We start from the raw sequence: 20,444 nt of genomic DNA, 5'->3' as shown, positions 1-20,444 counted from the left end.
TATCAAACTAATATCGCTGTCGGATCAACTATATGTACCCAACAAACAAAAATTCCTCCTGTAGTGGCTTAAAATGCCAAAAATAATATTCTTATATGAGCCATATTATCACTAATAAGGGTGCATTTGGGCACAAATTATAAGGACAATTACCTTATATCCCCCTTGTAGTTGCTTTATTGTAAGCTTTCTTAATCTTGTACGTGCTTTATTATGACACGCAACAAGGAAGTCCAACTTATAATAGCAAGGAAAGTGCTCTTAAAAAGCTAATATACTTGTACAAATCATATTGAAAGCATTAATAAGGGCAATAGCCCTTATACACGTTTTGTTATCATCAGATTTAAGGGAGTAAAACTCATAACGGCAAAACAGAGGCTCTTAAAAAGTCTTTGGGATTTATAACTGTGCGTTTATGACTCTGCAATAGGTATTTTTTTCTTAGTGGTTTACTTTTTTTGTAACAGTTTGACAATAAATTAACAAGGGTCATCCATTTTGCTGAAATGAAATTGAATTTTTATATATAGAAATATAGATTACCCGAATATTTGCATATTTATTATGAAAACTGTGTGGGAATTTAATTTCATGATAAAATGTGATATGCAGTGTGTTGTATTATCAACGCGCCCTTGTATTTAAGCGGTTTTGTGCTAAAAGTGTGGTTAATTATTTTGTCATGTTTTGAGCAAGGCCATTATAAGAGCAAAAGGAATTAGCACATCGTCTACAAATACTCTATGAGAGTTAAAACTTTATAATAGCAACAGATGTTGCTTATGATTCGCCATTTTACATATAGTTAGGGTTCCTTTCTCACAAGTGAAATTCCATGCCTATCTATGTACTCATGTAAATTTTCCATGTCTGCATATTATACAATGGTAGTATTTCGCGGAAGTTGTCAAATTTTTAAAATCAAGAGGTCTCAATTTACATAACATGAGATGGCCATGGAACTGGACACATTTTATACAAAGAAAAAGTTATAATTATTGTAGACATCCAACTCATCCAAATTTACCATTACACGTTGTGATTGGTCGTGAATACATAAAAATTTAGCAACAATTGCAACAAGACGACCGGTCTGGCCTAGTGGGTAGTAACCCTGCCTGCGAAGCCGATGGTCCTGGGTTCGAATCCCGCTAAGGGCATTTATTTGTGTGAAGAATACATTTATTTGTTTCTGAGTCATGGTTGTTTTCTATGTACATATAAGTATGTTTATATCGTCGCTTAGTACCCATAGCTAGCTATGGGTATAAGCTATGCTTAGTTTGGGGCTGGGTCAATCTGTGTAAAATGTCCCATATATATTTATATTTAACTTACTTTCATATTCTGTCAAAATTGTAAAGAGAAACAAAATACTCATGTTCCATAACATGATCCTCTACGGAACCACTGCTGATAATTTGATATCAGATTGTTCTAGATTTTTTTTTTGTCGGATAGGTATCTAATAACATGCTCCTATGAGTCAAAAAGCGTCATAGTTATCTTGTGCATTACCTTTATAAGAATAATTGGCCACATTAAAAGCCTTTACACTGCTTTGAATATTATACAGCTAAAAAGCAATGTAACCAGCCTCTATAAGAACAAAACATTTTGAACCCTTATTGTAGCCATATTAATTGGATTTATTAACGTGTACAAGGCCAAATTATAAGAATAAAAGTAGTATTAGCCAAATCTTCTTATAATGAGCCTCTATAAGAACAAAATATTATGCACCCTTATTGTAGCCATATTAATTGGATATATTAACGTGTACATGGCCAAATTATAAGAATAAAGGTAATATTAGCCAAATCTTCTTATAATGAGCCTCTATAAGAACAAAACATTTTGAACCCTTATTGTAGCCATATTAATTGGATTTATTAACGTGTACATGGCCAAATTATAAGAATAAAGGTAATATTAGCCAAATCTTCTTATAATGAGCCGTTAAAAGGTACCTTGACATAATGAATACTATTTTAAAACAACTATGAGTGTTTAACCCTTATAGATTTAATTTTATAAGGATATTTTGTTTGTTGGGTAGGTACTTGCTTTCTCCTTGAGCAAAAGTTTTATGCGTTCCCACAAACTCAATTTACATGAAATATAATTGGTATTAATGGTATTGTATTTTCATTTCTAAGTGGGATTCGTACCACCCTCTTAAGCTAGCACGCTACCGTATATTCTTGGTATTAGGTTACATTATATTTCTACTGAAAGGGGTCATCCATTAATTACGTCACACGAATTTCTAGGTTTTTTGACCCCCCCCCCCCCCCTGTCACATTTGGTCACATTTGGCAAACCCCTCCCCCCTAGTGTGACGTCACATTTTTTCTACGAAATCGCCAAATCGAATTAAGTAAGTACCTAAGTATTATTAATATTTTATCAAAATATTTTTGACGATATAAATATTAGTAATTTTATAACCCAAAACTGCTTAGGAAAGAAAATTAAAAGAATAAAAACGATTATCGTTTTAAAAACTTGTTATTTAAATGTACAGCGAATAAAATGATTAAAAAAAAAAATTTCGGTTACTGATGAAGTTAAAGTGACGTCACAAAGTTTGTGTCTCCCCCCTCCCCCATGTCACAATATGTCACATTTTCTTGACCCCCTCCCTCCCCCTAAACGTGTGACGTAATTAATGGATGACCCCAAAGTACAGAATATAGTCATTATAATGATTATCACGAAATAATGACTATTATTATAGTCATTATTTCGTCGATTACTCTATTAATAACGCAGTTGGGTGCGTGGGAGGGTGGATATTTATTTCCATTTATAAAAGGGCGATGAATATCTCTTGGAGATGTTTGACAGTTATTGATGTTATATTTACCTACTAAGTTGCTGAGTTTGTTTTAATATTGATATATTTGTTTTTGCTACAAGATTTCAACTCTATTCTCACTTCATAGAGGTTGAAATTCGCTGAAAAAAAGGAGCGCTGGTAGCCTGGCGGTAATAGCGTGCGACTTTCAGTCCGAAGGTTGCGGGTTCAAACCCCAACTCGTACCAATGAGTTTTTCGGAACTTGTGTACGATATACTCGTATCATTTGATATTTACCAGTCGCTTTTCGGTGAAGGAAAACATCGTAAGACCTAGTTTCCCCTCTGGGTTGAAGGGTCAGATGGCATTGGCAGTCGCTTTCGTAAAAACTAGTGCCTACGCCAATTCTTAGGATAAGTTGCCAAGCGGACCCCAGGCTCCCATGAGCTGTGGCGAGACAACGCAAGGAGGAAGAGAGAGGTTGAAATTCAAAAGAACCTTTCCGACTAGAACTCTTATTTTTAAAGACTACCTACCTGTCTTTCAATTCAAAGTATTCTTTTCAAATTTAGATATCTAATTTGTATAGTATGTTGTTATTACTTACTGCTTAGTGAGAGCGACACATTTTTCGGTAAGCAATCGCAAGTAACCTTTGTGAAATGCAAGGGTATAGAAAACTAGGTTTACGTCAACCGTTCGAGAATTTTACTACGGAAATAGCGATTCAATTTCGTATATGGGCATCTCTGAAATGCCTGGGCACATGCTAACTTCAGCTCAATCCCGTACCATAGAGAAAAAAATACATGGAGTGCTCACTCCATACATCAGTTTTGGTACCAAAACGACTATTATTTTCGTAGTCGACATCTAGCATCGAGTAGCGGAATTATCAGTACTGCTACTTGACAATAGATGTTGTGACGACCGAAAAGTCTAATGTCCAACAATTTTCAGCTAATATTATAACCTGATTAAGCGGAACTCTATTTTCAACTCCTTCTGCTTTTAATATTAGTTGTAAATTGTTGTTCGATACAATTTTCGTGAGTCGCGACGCTTAGACATCTTATCAAGTAGCGGAATTATCAGTACCGCTGCTATGCTAGATGTCGACTACGAAAATAATAGTCGTTTTGGGACCAAAACTGATCTATAGAGTGAGCATGAAGCACTCTATGTTTACTATATTTCTCTATGCCCGTACTGTGGGAAAATGGCGTGCTAACGTTCCGCGAGGGAGTCCTGAAACAACAACGTTACTTCTCGTGAATGCTTTCTATACTTGATAGTTTATTGTTGAGTTAGTGGCTTTTGTCAGAGTTTTCAATCTGCTCTTCGTGTACATTCAGCGTTAAATAGTGTCGGCCATAGAATTAACATCACTGTCTATTCGACGTGGACTGACGTTGTAATTTTCCTATGTAAGTAGTAGAGTGGGTCTCTAGGGGGCATATTTTGAACGCGTTGTTCTATTAGATAGTATTGCAGCTGACTGTAGTTTATTATTATTATAATATCAAGTACCTATCAAGCAACAGTAGTAAAACAAACCTAGATTGACATAAAAAAAAGAATCGTATTAACAAAGGAAAATGAACTACGTATTCCTGCAGTTTATTAGTTCAAAAGTTCCTAAGGGTGGTATTCGACCTGTCCAATTTCTTTGTCCACTGGGTATTTGCGTCTCACATTTTGCTTAGTGAGAGCACGAGCACTCAAATTGGTCAGGTGAAATACCAACCTAACGAACACATGTTTATGATTTGCTGCCCGTTTTATACGGAAAGCAACAGTCTTAATCCGATTAAGTTAATTAATGTGTGTAAATTAAAATAACTTCGTTATTAAAATAGTTAATTTCAGTAGTGAATCCATTTCATTAAGTCCATTCCATCCATTAAATTCTGGCTTTATTTTATTTGCTAGGCTGATGAGCAACCGCAAGCGTCGTTAATACGTTTACAGAGTTGTGAATATACATTAACGTGCGAGTAAATAATGCTTATGTTTCACGGGATTTGCAATGCTGTGTCAAAAGCTTCACCGAGTGTGGTTAATAATCTTTTTATATTTTACAACTGGGTTCAGTTCTGTTTACAAGTAGCAAAATTTACATATGCGAAAAATATCATCATCATAGTAAAGGTTTACTGGCCGGTTCACATTATTCCAGTAGCATTCCAGTCCAGCAATCCAATCCAGTGCTGGAATGCTACTGGAATAATGTGAACCGACACTGGAATGTACCCATTCCAGTGACTGGAGAGACCGTCAACTTTTCATTTCAGCTCACCCAATTCGGCGCGTATATTGTAAACGATCCCAGACTGGAATAATGTAAACGATATGCTCCAGTCCAGCACTGGACTGGATTAGCCCGCTGGATCACTGGACTGGAATAAGTCGTCGGGTCGAAATAGCTTACTTGGCTACAGTGAATGTAGTATTTATCTTGATTGTGGATCGGTACTAAGGCGATTCTGCTTTCTCAGCGGACAACTGTCTACGAGATATAGCTGCGTATTTCTCCAAGTTTCAAACAAACGTACCTACCGTCCGACTAGCACAAAGTAACAGCCGTCTGCATAATGTTTTTGAACCGACTCATAATTCTTATGGAAATTGCACCCCAATCTGAAGATTTAGGTAACTCTCAGACATAAACAAACTTTGCTGTATACATGACAGCAAGTACAATATAGTCTGTCTATTAGGGTTTTTAATGCCAGCTTCGAGTGGATTGATGTAACCTATTCATGTCCAAAAATAAAAAAAATTTATGCTACTTTATAAAACTCGCAAACGGACTTGACGTTACTTTTACTGGCAAATTTTCACGAATATAAAGTACCTCACGTAATTTTCACATTTAATTGTGCTACTTTATGTTTTTAATGAGCCACGTAAAGGTAATTCGGCTCATTACTATCTACTATTTATTTGTAACGTACCAGTACTGACAATCGTATATTATTTGGTTTGAAATAAAGATAAAATATACATATAAGGTTAAGAACAAAGGTCCTCAGATTCACAGTCCTAAGATTAATAGTCTGCGTAAGCTATCAAAGAATCAGCATTACTTTTAATGACCTCGTGAAACACAAATGGTAAATTCATTTCATCTGTTATCATTATTAAATTAGATCGTGATTAAACGGATTCGTTATATCGAAAGAGATGTATTTATAGTAACACGTTTTATTTTCGGCGGGCTGGCGGTGAAAAGGAGATCCATATAAATCAGCAAATATTTGGGATGATTCTCTATAAATAGACAGTTTACCTAGTAGAAATGTATTATTCAGAGGTTTTAGGCGTGATAGGTATACCTACTCGTATACCTGTTGTGATGACGTTACCGACGCCTGTCAATGGCTGATCGTATTTTGTCATGCGATCGTTTACTTGGAGAGGAAATGCGATTTCCGTGTCCTCCATATGAAAGCGGTTGAGTTTGAGTTTAGGCAGTAATAGACACTTAATGAAATCGTGAGCTGTGTTGGTAGGGGCAGTATTCGAGGTTTCCATTTCAAAAGGAAAAATAAGACTCGAAGTAATCATGCCCGAATTGCAAATATAGCCATATATGTATATGTTATCTATACTGGTCATTTTATGCTCTCTAGTTTGTTGTGTTGTTGTTTTTGTGTTTCGAATAAATAAATCATTCGATCTTTTCATTCATGTCATTATTATCAATAGCGGAGAATTTCGCTTTTGGAGTGATGAATCGCCAATACAAATGCAAAGTAGGATTGTTTGCGATTATATAGGCTAATATTATATACTAAGCTCACAATTCACAAAAATAAAAAAAATAAAAAGGAGCTATGAATAAATAACTAATTGCATTATATTGTAATCTGTAGATCTCTATACTTATCGGTCATTTTCTCCTCAAAAAGCTACGGTTCTTTGTTCGGGTGTGTTTGCGTCAATCTTGAATCAGATAGGCTTTTCAAATTATAAAGCCGGCTTAGGGTTCTGCAGTGATTGAGGGTCTGGTCTCCCTCGGGTCGCGGCGGAATATATTGCGTGACGCTGGTGCGGCATTCCATGAAATTGTCTACCGTTTGTCCCGTACAAACGCGAATTTTCTGAAGATTTGCAGGTATAAGAGTTTCCCTTTCTATGACAATTGGTCAAAAATATGCACAGAAAAATTATCGCCTGCTTTAAATGCCGAAAAAAAAGTCGCAACACAGGAAATAAAATGCATTTGTACGGGACAGCCCGTGGAATGCTCCTGGTGCGGTGCGTGATGAGTGGAAAAATCCCATTATCGTTAGCCGCCATCCACACCTGCTCACTGAATAAATAACAGATGGATTCACTATTAGGCCAAAATGATTTACAACAGTACTTAGGTTCGTTGTTCATTGGGGCTCTTAAAAAATGGGGTGTCTTTAGCGTAATTATTTACAGTAGAATAGTAAATAAGCATGCTGCTTTAAATTCTAGTCCACAATGAAAATTTTTATGAATGCGAGGTGTTCAAATATTTTTTTTATTATAATGGTTACTGGAACAAAGTACAAAGTGGCTCAGAATTCAAGTACCTAATGCAGAATATAGAGAACTGTCTAGTTGCTGCCAGCTCCAATAAACTAGTTGCGCGCGTTCTGAATATTGCATATTCCTAACAAGGAAACTTTTGCCTTAGCTCTATTGTTCATTTGAGACAGCAATATTGTTGATAAATTGCTCGGGATATACTGATACTTTTTCATTATTGTCGATTCTGAGCGTTCTTACGTAAAACTCGTAAATTTAAGCATAAATCCTGGATCAATTGTGGTCGTGTCGATGAGTTAAGTTAAGACGTCCATATTTCGAGAGCTGAGCGCCCGGAGTTCATCCGAGTCTACAGCTTTGGCGTTAATATGAGGATGAGTCAAATCTTTTATATAAGCCGATAACTTCGGCCCGGAATCCACAGCCGCTGGGAGTCGGCGATGTCGGTAATTTTTCTCTCATTTGCCGTTATCGACGTCGAGCTTGCCTGCCGGTGACAGCGGGATTTATCTTATTGCGGAAATAAACAGTTATCCATTTATCAGCTGTATCTAATATACTTGACACCTAAAAATGATTTAAAATGTCTTCAATATTATCTCCGTTATTTTTTCAATTTACTTCCTTGTGGGACTACGGCGTTTGCGAAACCGATTACCGATGTTACACAAAGTTTGGCCCCGAGGCGAAGGTTCCGACCTGTCTGGACGACGCGTAATGACTGAAGTTTCTTATCGCCGAACGTGCACTGAAGCGCTCTTGTAGTTATTTGTGATTACTTGTTTGTTGCGATATTGTCAACTTGTCACCAAGTACAGTACATAAGCGGAATAGGTTAAGACACTTACGAAGTATTCAGGATCGAAATACTACTCCTAGCTCAACTTATTCATACTAAATCAATTTATTTTGCTAACGTACGAATTAAGTAGTGGTCTGAAACTTCTGATAAACTTTAACCCTAACATTTCGTGTCTCATTTCAGAAACAAAGAACGAATTAGAAGATCTCATGGCTGATATTAAGAAAACTGCCAACAAAGTCAGAGGAAAGTTAAAACGTAAGTTGGATTCACACGTACAAATTTCCATTGTCACTTTCACACATTCTCAAGCGAGAATGTACTTAACCTTGTTCCTGGGAAACTTTCAGCAAGGCTGTTTTAGCCTTGTGAGAGGTTATGCTTCCCTTTATTAATTAGTTCAATGTTTTCCTGGCGCGCTGAATTCTGTGGAAGCGTGTCATAAGTAAGATTAAAATAGCTAGCGTGGAAAAGCTTGGAAGCTTTTCGTTAAATGTCTGGAAACATTCCTCCACAATGTGAGGTATTATTGTTTAAATGCTGTTAAATCCAATTGACCAGAGTTATACCTAATTGGATTTGCCTGAAAATACACATTCTCCACAGACAAAGAAACTTCCTCTACACAGAAATTGCCAAATAGGTGTACATGCACCACTTACTTCCTTTGTGTACAACAGCGAAACTTAAAATTTGACATTCAACGCGGGCATCGCAGCTTATTGAAAACTTTTAGAGTACGTTGCTCAATGTTTTCGTGCCCTGAATGCTTTTTAATCTTGACCAAAATTTTCATTTTGTTTTTTTCATCTGGTCTGTGATTCTCCCCCAGCTTCGCACAATAATTGGTAGTTATTTGTATGTATTTTGTATACAAGAAAGAATTGTACTACTTCTACATTGACTACAATCCACAGACATAGAGCAGAACATCGAACAGGAGGAGCACTCTAACAAATCATCGGCGGATCTCAGGATAAGAAAGACACAGCACTCGACCCTGTCTCGCAAATTCGTCGAAGTGATGACCGAGTACAACCGCACGCAGACGGACTACCGGGACCGGTGCAAAAACCGGATACTGCGGCAGCTGGAGATCACTGGCCGGAACACCACGGACGAGGAGCTGGAAACTATGCTGGAGCAGGACAACCCCGCGGTCTTCACGCAAGGGGTCAGTACTTCTTATAGTTTTAGTACCAACTCTAATCTAGCGTTAAGTAACTTTTGGCTTCAACTTCGGGCTTTAAGTAACCCATCCAAGTGTTGATCAAGTACGTCGCCCTCAGATATATCGGAGCGGCCAAGGTACTCAAAAATATCTGAATACGCACTCTAACGCAATAGAGGCGTGTTCAGATATTTATGAGCACTTTGGCCGCTCCGATATATCTGATGGCGACTGTACAACCCGACGCTGACGAACTTTAGAGACAGACAAGAACAGCATTCAGGAGGCATCTGGGGCCTATGTCACCACGGTGACACTTGACACTGACAATTTTCTGTCAATTTATGATAAGTACGAGTAATAACGGTACTTAGCGTCAATATTTACTTGTTGGACCAGCAATGTACGGCGAATTGCCACTGTCAGGTGACAAATGACACCGTGGTGAAACAGGGGCCTGGAGAGACAGATGATAGAGGTCAAGATAATTCTTTCCCTTTATTCACTTTAATAGCGACAGCGACCCGCCCCGGCTTCGCACGGGTTAACAAATTATACACCTAAACCTTCCTCAAGAATCACTCTATTGATAGGTGAAAACCGCATGAAATTTCGTTCAGAAGTTTATCGCGAACAAACATACAAACACACAAACAGGTACGCGGCGGGGGACTTTGTTTTATAAGGTGTAATGATAGTGATGACATTCTACACACATGTACCTACGTCAATTTAGGGTAGGTAATGTTGAACTCCCTTTTACCAAACATGATCGCAGTACCTTCGTCGAGACGAGATCTCCCTTTTCCAACCTCATCCACTTTGTGCGTTTTTAGTTATTTAGATAGATTTACTGCATCGAATCGTCAGTTTTTCACATAACATTATTTTTTTATTTACGCTTTGGTCAGTTGTATTTCTCCGAGCCGTAAAGACTAATGGACTTTGATATAAAGGGCCGTAAGCGCAAGTCACCTTCGTTAAAATAAGTGTATTGGGGAAATGTCGCTTTTCCACGTCTACAAAAAGCGGCCAGCCCCATTTTTAACGTAGCTTTTTACTCCAAATATTTAGAGCTAAATTTCTTCTTCATTCATAACATCATTAATGTCCTTATTAGATTGTATAATAGTTCTCCAGGACCATCCATTGACGCAGGATAGTCAAATTAAACATAAATAACTAATCTTGAGCATCATATTCATTGAATTTAAACTGTTGTGAGACATACTAACATTGAATAATTTTACGATACACGGCCGTCGTGAACGCTGCTCGCACTGTTAGTGCTTGAGAAAGGAGACATAGGCTCTCCGAAACACGTCGCGCGAGTGACTTAAAACAAGTGAGTCTAAACCGTAAAATTATTCAATCATATTCATTGTTAAAACATCTAAAATTACACTTCAAAGTAAAATTGATGAACAAAGGCACAGAACAGAATTTGTGTGCACGTCTCGTAACGGCATTGTTGACTGGATTCCCAGTACTTTACTGCTTGCCGGCAAAATAAATATCCACCGCCCGTTACTAATATTTAATGTTGGCTCTTTACAAGTGGAAACGAAACTAACGACGAAGCTCCGCGCCGCACGAAAATTCGTACGGAAGTAGAAATCGATGAGTCAAGCCTTTAGAGCCTCTGGGAATGTCGCCAGAACACTACATTGTGCCCTTGAAAAATATGCGGATAAGTTGTAGGTTCGAATCCTGGCTTGTATGTTTGTAATGTTTATATTACAATAAAATGAGTACCATACAATTAGGTACTCTTCATTGTACACCTCAATACAGAAAACAATACAAAGAATACGGAAAATTAAGAAGAGTAAACAACAGGCCGTCTTATCGCTAAAAAGCGATCTCTTCCAGGCAACCAAGTTTATATGCCAAATATCATTATATATTTTTTGAAGAATAACTTTGTCATAATTAAATCACACTATTGGAATGCTTGCCATCCGCAGTTGAATTCTTTTTTTTATATTAGCCTGTTTTAGTGTCCCACTGCTGGGCAAAGGCCTCTCCCCCTGATTTCCACAACTCCCGTTGTAGTGCCTTCTCCGGCCAGCCACTGATGAAGGCGTCTATGTCGCGCAGTTGAATTCATGAAAATAAAAAAAGTTAGACCAAAAAGCTCGGGGCTTTGGTAAATGAGCAGATCACGGCATCATTCAGAATGCAATGGATGCAGTCGGGAAAACGTAAATTGTGGTGGATAGATGATATTCAGTCCTCTTAAAACACAATATTTCAACGTCATTTCCATTTCCACGCGTACCAACTGACCCACATGCACGACGGATAATCTCTAAATGGCCTTAGCTGCAGATTGCAGTACACAATGCATAATGGCTGTTCATTAAAAATGTTCCCAGGTGCAGGCCGTCAATGTAGGTCGGGCTTTAGCTTTTAATAAAACATACTTTCTGAATCAGAGTTCTGCAACTAGCAAAACTGGCAAATTACCTTTTGCGGAACAAATACAAGGTTCGATTGAAATTTCCTCGCTGCAATTCCGAAGCGTGATAAATTGGACACACGCTTTTATTGAATTACTAGCAATCTGTTGGAGCTTAAAATACTCACGACGAATTTATATGAAATATATGTATTTCACGCGTGTATAAACTAGGTTGCTGTGTTACGTGTGCTATGAAGTAATACATAACAATTACGCAAATTGACTGCAGCTACTTTGTAATTAGTTTAGATCGATAAAATACCTGTATCGAACGGCATCACAGTTGAAACGGGGAATCATGCATGAAACACATTTGTGCTAGCATAATACAATATTCATGATATAGTTAAGTCACCCTGTTAAGTATCTGATACAGTTTTTGTTGACGTTTTTACGTTCAGGAATAATGCTTACAATGAAAAACTTATAGGTACTTACTAGTAACGGGGAAATGATAATGATACCTACCTATTTTGCTTGATAATTGAATCGTTATCTATTTATATTACATTCTAATAAGTCTAATAACAATAAGGTACAATTGTAAACTAAACAATAACACACATCTCATATTGAACAAAAATAATCGTCCTTTAATTGGATGGTGTTTAGCAAAAATGAGTCATCCCACATCCATTTTGCAATAAAATGTCAACTTTAAGCGTCAATTTATTGAGTTGACATCTTATTGAGAAATTAATGTGGGTTGACACATTATTGCTTAACAGCATCCAATTAGCCTTTAACAAAATTCTATTGCGGTTTTGCACTACCGATATTGACTTTTTTTATTAATTGATTTGTTCATTTACTTTTTTATTTTACTACCTATTTTTGCTAAAGGTAGCACAATCTTTCACCCCTTTGTCAACTACCAACAAGTAGTACGATCTCGTCATTTATATTATGATCCCGTTTATCGGGCAAGACATGATACTCGAACAATATACCTGCACTTTCTGACATCGCTCGTTACTAACAGAAGAGCGCATTAAATCAATTCTGCTCGGCAACCTCAACTCTGGCTTAACACAGCGGTTCTGAAACTTTTTTTGGCGACGGAACCTTTTTAGAAAGCATAATATTTGACGGAGCCCCAAATTAAAAAATGTCGTTTGACAAAAAAGAAACTATAAACTAACTGAACTAACTGTGGACCAAAGATGTAGGAGAGCTGGTTATTGATTCGTTTTCGCATTTTCTCGCGGAGCCCCCACAGAGGTTTTGGAGAGCCCTATAGGGGTCCGCGGAGCACACTTTGAGAATGACTCTTAACATATTTAAATCCCGTTTCCAGATAATAATGGAGACGCAGCAGGCCAAGCAGACGCTGGCCGACATCGAGGCGCGGCACGCCGACATCATCAAGCTGGAGACGTCCATCCGCGAGCTGCACGACATGTTCATGGACATGGCGATGCTTGTCGAGAGCCAGGTCAATCACACACACATACACACTAATAAACAGATAGCGGCAGTTGGAATAGCTATACTCTGTATGTGTATTTAAATAAAAGTAAACAGAATGTACCCTCAAATGGCTCTTTAAGCCAGTTGAGGGCAGATGAAAACATTACATGATCAAATAATGTAGGTTAAAGTCGGGTGTTTCAGTGACAGATCCAGGCGGTTTTGTATTTGGTTGGTTAACTATTATTAGTTACGTTTATACGTACAAATATATAATAACTACCCGAAAATGTACAAATTATTTGTTTACTTTTATTTAAATACCTAAATATACAGACTATAATGGTATTGGAGCAAGACTGAGTGTGTTTGTCGAAAGATTTAGATATTTATAGATCAAATTGAATCAAATTGAAATTGAATTGCATACTTGAGGTAGTTTTAACACGGAATACTGTGGCTAGTTTGTTGATAATCTTGAAACCATTATTTTGAGCTACTGGAAACGTAAATTACTAATTATATTAATTAAAACAATTTTTTATGACACTTGCATGAAAACAGGACCATATCATGACATGGCAATGATGCAACTTTCAATGTCAAATATTACGTAATAGAGTTTAACTAGCTATAAGAAGAATAAGATAACTCTTTCCGCCATAAAAATAATTACAAACATCCGGCCATCAGAGCCATCATATTCTCTACGGGTTTTAGTACGCCCCTTGCAATACCTTGCTTACTGAATACTTATGTCTTGCTGTAATACTGTAAGGGTCGGTTGTACCATCCGCACTTGACATACTGATTAACGTCACCCGGCGCGCCGCGGCGGTTTACTATGAAACTTTCCATATAATAAAGAGTTCGCTAAATTTTTATGTATGGAAAGTTTCATAGTAAAGCGCCGGGGGGCGCCGGCTGACGTTGATCAATCTGTCAAATGTGGTTGGTGCAACTGGCCCTTAGTCTAATAAGTTCCTGATCAGGACCCAGAGTCATTACTTCGACACATACCTAAGTACGTGAAGTGGCAAAGGGACTACAACTATATTTATACCACCCATGATGTCACTGACTATTGAAGGTGCAATGGTATTATAATAGCTTATTAGAAAAGGAATGGATGTCCTGTCATGTATATGGATATACATGACAGGACGCGATTAAAAGAAATGCTCTTGACCTGAGAATTACCTTTATTCTCTTAAGAGTTGCACACAAAATCTACTGCTTCGTTTAAATTAACTTGTTTGCTACATTGTCTGGAATTATAACTGATCGTGGATGCTTTTTGCTCAGTCACTTTGTATGGATGTTGGAGGTATCCTCAGTTGACTCGTCGTCAACATTGCACTGCCGAAACATCAAAGTTTCGTTGCATATATGGTTTTGTACATCGTAAACTTCACTATTCAAGAAAACGTTTACTATTGTTCAAAATGACAAAGTACTGAGTAAGAGAGATTCCTCAACTATGAAATAAATACCGCAGCATACAACACCGGTAATTGACATCAGCATATAAATTGTGTAGTACACGCAAGTAAACGATGGACATGTATGTTATGTTTATGTATGTTTCTACAATTCATTGCCGATTAACATGATATCTGCTGACACGACAATGTTAAGCACATGCCTAGATTAAAAGCAACTGTTTTTTATGGGTACATTAGTATTTATGAATAATCAAATAAACAAGTTCCTCTGGGTGCAGGGAGAGATGATCGACCGCATTGAGTATCATGTAGAGCACGCTGTGGACTATGTCCAAACTGCTACCCAAGACACAAAGAAGGCCCTAAAATATCAGAGCAAAGCTCGACGGGTGAGTTGTCATCATTCCAGTACCAGCCATTCGTTGCTAATGCGTTTTTTTGTTTTGTTTGTCCCCCGTCTCCCCCTCCGATCCCTTTCCCCTGTTATGTTGCGATATGTTTTGTGAATGGTTCAACTCCCACGTTACCTCGCATTTTGTTTTCGTTACATCAATCGGTGATTGGTTCAAACACCCCCGCTTTAACTGTTGTGTGACAATAACTGTTCTACTCGCTGTCTCTAACACTGGATGGAAACGGGCTAACCTCGATTACTAACTGTTCTTTTGTCATCGGTGTGTGCGTAATTTGCCTTCGGTATTTGGTATATATTATTCTTGTTATATAATAACCACTACTAATATTTACTTCTCACATTTCATCTTAACGTGTTATTATGTAACAATATTTTCGATGTGTTGCAAGTTTTTATTTGTCTCGCCTCGTGTACGGTTACGGATTAACTTGTTTATATGGCAAAAATAAAAACTTGCACAAAAACGTTTCTAACTATTAACAAATTTTCTTACATATAAAATTAATATTAACTCTTATATCTACTAATGTAACACTAAATGTCTATTGTGGTATCACGCGTTTTGGGTGTCGTGTCATGTCTGTGGTATTCTCCAGGGTGTATTTTATTTCTGGCTATTCATTTTATTTACTACCTGAACTGGACTAATTATTCTAGCTAAAATTCGGTTGGTTCCTGTAATAAAACTCACACTGGGTCATATAACGCACGTTTGAACCAATCCGCGAGCCCAGTCCCCCTCCCCGCCGCCGCGGCTGCCCTTAGCGCGCGCAGGGCGAGCTCGTGGACCGCATCGAGCACCACGTCACGCAGACGCAGGACTACGTGGACACGGGCAACGTCGAGCTCAAGAGTGCCCACAAGTGGGCCGTCAAGGCGAGGAAGGTAAACACCGAGCCTTACACACAACGGACGCCTAACGGGGACCCAGGGGCCAACTAACGCGACCGCTATGAGGATCTAATGACATCTCCCCTTTCTCATTTTTCTAATCTCATTTTGCACGTGCATGGAACCACACGTTTGGACGAGAAAAATTGTCTCGTGTCGCAAGCACGATTTTATAGTTTTAATTTTTAACAAGCAGAAACGTCTGCGAACGATGCTATTAAGCTTAGAATAAATTTAAAAGTGGAAAATTACTGTCTTGGGTGAGACCCACCCAAGACAGTAATTTTCCACTTTTAAATTTACGATTTTATAGTATTTTGTGAATACGTTTGCCGATAGCCAGAATATTTTAAAGGTTCATTTTATTTGGCAATTTTTCATTTAATGTTAATTATTGAAGGTATTAACAATTACAATTGTTTTTCATGTAGCTTGCTTATAGAATCAGTGTTTTAGATGCAAAATTTAATCGGACACAAATTTGTTTATCAAAGAATGTTGTTGACGGAATGAGATAAAACAAAGAGTTAAAAACAATCAATTACTAAGTAAAACTCTACTAGAACTGATAGAATTTAATGAGGTATATTTTTATTAGCCCTTTCAGTTCTACTTATGGTATTTTTTTACGTGTTTAACAGAACGTAAAGTGTAAACTTAACCCTCCTGACTCGGTCATGTTGGCCAATCAGATACATAATACCATAGATTCTGCCATGTTTTTAATCTTTTGTATCTCATCACATGACATTATATCATTGATTGAATGACTGAGTCATCGTACGGTTTTATTTATTTACATTTTCTTAAATATGCAAGAATACCCTAGAATTCCTAGATGAAAAAACTGGAAAAATATAGTCTATGAAAATTTACTATAGTTTGAAACAAAATTGTGTTTGATTTTAAATTTATGTCGCAATGTGGTTGCAGCGGTGACGGTTATATACGTACAATGAGCTTATTATCTATAAATATTTATGAATAAATAACGACCGAATAGGTACAATCTTTATTTTCATGTTAAAAAGCATGATTAAAAATGTTACTGCTTAAATAATATAATATTAGGTACTCACTTTCGGACACAGGCATATTCATATGCGTATTAGTTTTGCACGGCTCCAATTATTTACTTTTTCTTGGAAATCGACAAGAAAAACGTCAATTTACATACTTGAGTTCAAGCAAATGTCGATTTAAGGCAGCATTAGTTTAAATAATACATATTAGTATTTTAAAGTCCATATTTTAAAATATTTTCGGATTCATTTTTATTTAGTAGTTAAAATTGTTATTTTTATCATTGTAATAAATGCTAATCAACAAATCCCTAACCTTATCGTGAATTACGAAACGTGTCAATGGACTATTATTTCAACTATTGCTGCCAATACCAGCCCAAGAATCCAAACATTTATTTGCCCGACGCCCTTCAGCTTTTCGCAGTTACACTGATTTTATTTTCTTTTGTTTTTCCCTTGTCATTGCAGAAAAAGATCTTCATCATGATATGCCTCGCTGTTACGCTGGTTATCCTAATAATTATCCTCGCTGTCACATTGAGTTAGACAAAAGAAGTGAACCACGGGCCATGGACACACGCGTTGTCATCACGAGGCGATGATATTCGCCTGTATACTGTTTAATTTTATCATCTTAAGTCATTAAGGTAACGTTCATGTTACTTGTGTCGGGTGACGGTAGATGGTGCAAGGGTAGACAAATGATGAGTTAGTAAATTTACGGGTTGATTAGAATATTTACCTTTATTGTTTAAATTGTAGCTACCCAAAATAATCCGTTTGGGTTAGTTTTCAAGTATTTTCGACAATTTCAATTACAAAGTCTGCCCTATTGTCATCTACAAAGACATCTATGGAGATGTCAATGTTATTTTCATCACACTTGCTGAAAGGGTGACATTTCACACTGTGGTGTAGTAAGTACCTCTTGTAGGAATTATTACTCCCAAGGCAGTACATTTTTTTAGTTATATCACTAAGCATTGCACCAAACGGTTTGTCATCTTTAAAGAGTTCGTAAAATTTTATGTATGGAAAGTTTCATAGTAAACCGCCGCGAATGGTGCAACTGGTACTAAGTCATGAGACCCAAGGAGGTTTAATAATATCTTAATTGTTTCATAAATTCTTGTACAATGCGTTCTGCCAGCTACGATGGTTAAGAAAAGTGTTTATTTCTAGCAAATGTGATGAAAAACATTGTGTGTAACACGGACGATCTTTAAATTGTAAACTTAAGTCTTGATTGACTTTCGTTAACAATTTTTGTAATATCGCCCTTATTCCACAATGTATTTATTACTCATAATGAACGGTGCTACCTGAGTAGGTTATTCAAAATAATCTGATCGATCAGATGCGCTTTTTTCAGTTCTACCACTTTTCCAAAAAAAAATATTATGTACTGGAAATTTCTCATGGATGTCTTGTCGTTTCCGTCTGTCACAAAAGTACCTATAAATTCACAGACTATGTAAATGTAATTTACTTTTCAGAAGGCAGGTTTATTTTGTGATATTCCACCAAGAAAAGGCCGCAATGTGATTAATAACTTCTAATACTTTTATGATGCCAATATCGTACTTGTAAAACGAATAACAATTCATATGGCGCAAATCCTGTTAAATATACGATAATATATATATTATACCGTTCACATTGTGGCTGAAATTAGTAGTTATTATATCTTGTTTACTACTGCCTCTTACTCGAATTGTCATTGCTAAAAATTGATGTTCGGTACCTAATAAACAATTTTAAGACAATATAATGCGAAGTGCAATAATATTAAATTGTGCTTTAGGTTAATCGTCGTTATAGCTTTGCTATGTTGCCAAGGATGTCATTCTGCAAAATATAGACAGCGAAGGGTTTGTTGGAACAGATTAATTTCTTACGAATAACGCTGTCAAGAATAATTGTAGTGACAAAAAAAACCATGTTTTAATTTCTCAGCCTGTCAATGCGGTAGAAAAATATTGTCCAACAAACACTTTGCTGATAGTAGCTTGCAGAATAAGGACCGGTTGACATCAGGCGCTTTTGTACCTAATGATGTTAATATAGGCACATTTCGTTAGACAAAAAATACGATTTTAATCGGCTAACAATAAAAAAAAACTATGTAAATACAATCGTATACTTGTTAGATTTTGTTAGTTAAACATAAAAACATCACAATTTGTGACCGGGAGTATTTTAAGTAGGTACATTAACTTAATAATTATTCATGCTTCCTGCTGTTGATTTGTGAACAAGCTAAAATAATTTATTTAATATATTAATGTAATCACGCACAAATCTAATAAGTAGATCAAGTTAGGTATTTATTCGGTATTCCTTAATGAAAATTGTTTTTTCTCATTGTCTCTTTTTTTTTCACTAAAAGTACATTGTTGTACTGTTATGAGGGATATTGAGATTTAGTGATTAGTCAATATGTTTAGATTTTGTTGAGTCAATCACTATGAGATCGACACCAGTATTGTCTTATATTAATAATTTTAATGTTTTGCATATCCTTCTATTGATTTAAGGAATAATAAAAAAGCAAACGAATTTAAATAAGTGTGGTTTCAGCTTATTTGTTAAAAGATTATTATACTTACGTGGCACAAGTCACTTGTGTAAATAGGTTAGAAGATCTGTTTTATTTGGTCTTATATTCACAATTGCTAAAAATAAATTATTTCATTACTTATATTTTATATTCTATTATATTTTTTAATTGCCGATTGAGTTGTAGTGTAGGTTTTACATACATGTTTAGCCCTGTTTTACCAACGTATTCTGTTATTAATTTGATAGATATTTAAAGTACTGTTTCATATAAACGTATTGTCTTGCTAAACTGCATTTAATTAAACAGCATTTTTTCTTAAAATATATTTAAACAAAGTATAATTTCTATGTAGGAGAATACAGTTTATTTCTTCTTTTCTTGAATATCTTGTATTATTATTGTTAACTTGTGATTAACAAATAAATTATGGTATATTGTTTAGCTGATAACTTATTTGTAGCTTTACAAAGGGCTTGATAAAGGGGCCCACTGATTAACAGTCCGCCGGACGATATCGGCCTGTCAGTTGTTCGGAGCTGTTAAATTTTTGTTCTAACTGACAGGCCGATAGCGTCCGGCGGCCTGTTAGTCAGTGGTAGGCTTAAAACATATTCACGTACAGCTTGTCACGCATTATAAATAATTAATCGAAAGACTGTGAAATATAATTTAATGCCATTCAACATTATTGTTTATTATTAGTTACTTAATAATAACGTTAAATTTTTATTAAGAGGTTACGTCTTAATTTCGCTAATATTATTGCCCGTGCAACGGGCGCGGCGACCCAAATTGTTTATACAAATTATAAATAAAGAAACGTTTTTAATGTTTACTCAAGATGTAAATAATTATGGTAAGAACTTTTGAGAATAACATTATATTTATTTTATTTCTTTTTTATTTTATTTTAACTCTCCCGTTTCTAA

At 36.3% G+C, this 20,444-nt stretch overlaps 1 protein-coding gene across 8 annotated transcripts in view; it reads left to right on the top strand.

The window, feature by feature from the left end:
• Nucleotides 1-20,444, top strand: part of LOC134792919 (syntaxin-1A) — a 91,822-nt gene that overhangs the window by 61,511 nt on the left and 9,867 nt on the right. For 3 of the 8 annotated variants that reach the window (XM_063764375.1, XM_063764376.1, XM_063764377.1), the window contains exons 5-8: nt 8,315-8,389; nt 9,049-9,305; nt 13,064-13,201; nt 14,900-15,010. In XM_063764375.1, the coding sequence (XP_063620445.1) occupies nt 8,315-8,389; nt 9,049-9,305; nt 13,064-13,201; nt 14,900-15,010 (581 nt within the window). Of the gene's footprint in view, nt 1-8,314; nt 8,390-9,048; nt 9,306-13,063; nt 13,202-14,899; nt 15,336-15,810; nt 15,922-17,420; nt 20,412-20,444 lie in introns of those variants that run through there. The other 5 variants (XM_063764378.1, XM_063764381.1, XM_063764379.1 and 2 more) reach the window with 4 other exon arrangements.

Source organism: Cydia splendana, chromosome 8, assembly GCF_910591565.1.
Source record: "Cydia splendana chromosome 8, ilCydSple1.2, whole genome shotgun sequence".
NCBI lineage: Eukaryota > Metazoa > Arthropoda > Insecta > Lepidoptera > Tortricidae > Cydia > Cydia splendana.
Note: the sequence above shows the minus strand (reverse complement) of the source record. Positions and strands in the feature narration are given on the sequence as shown.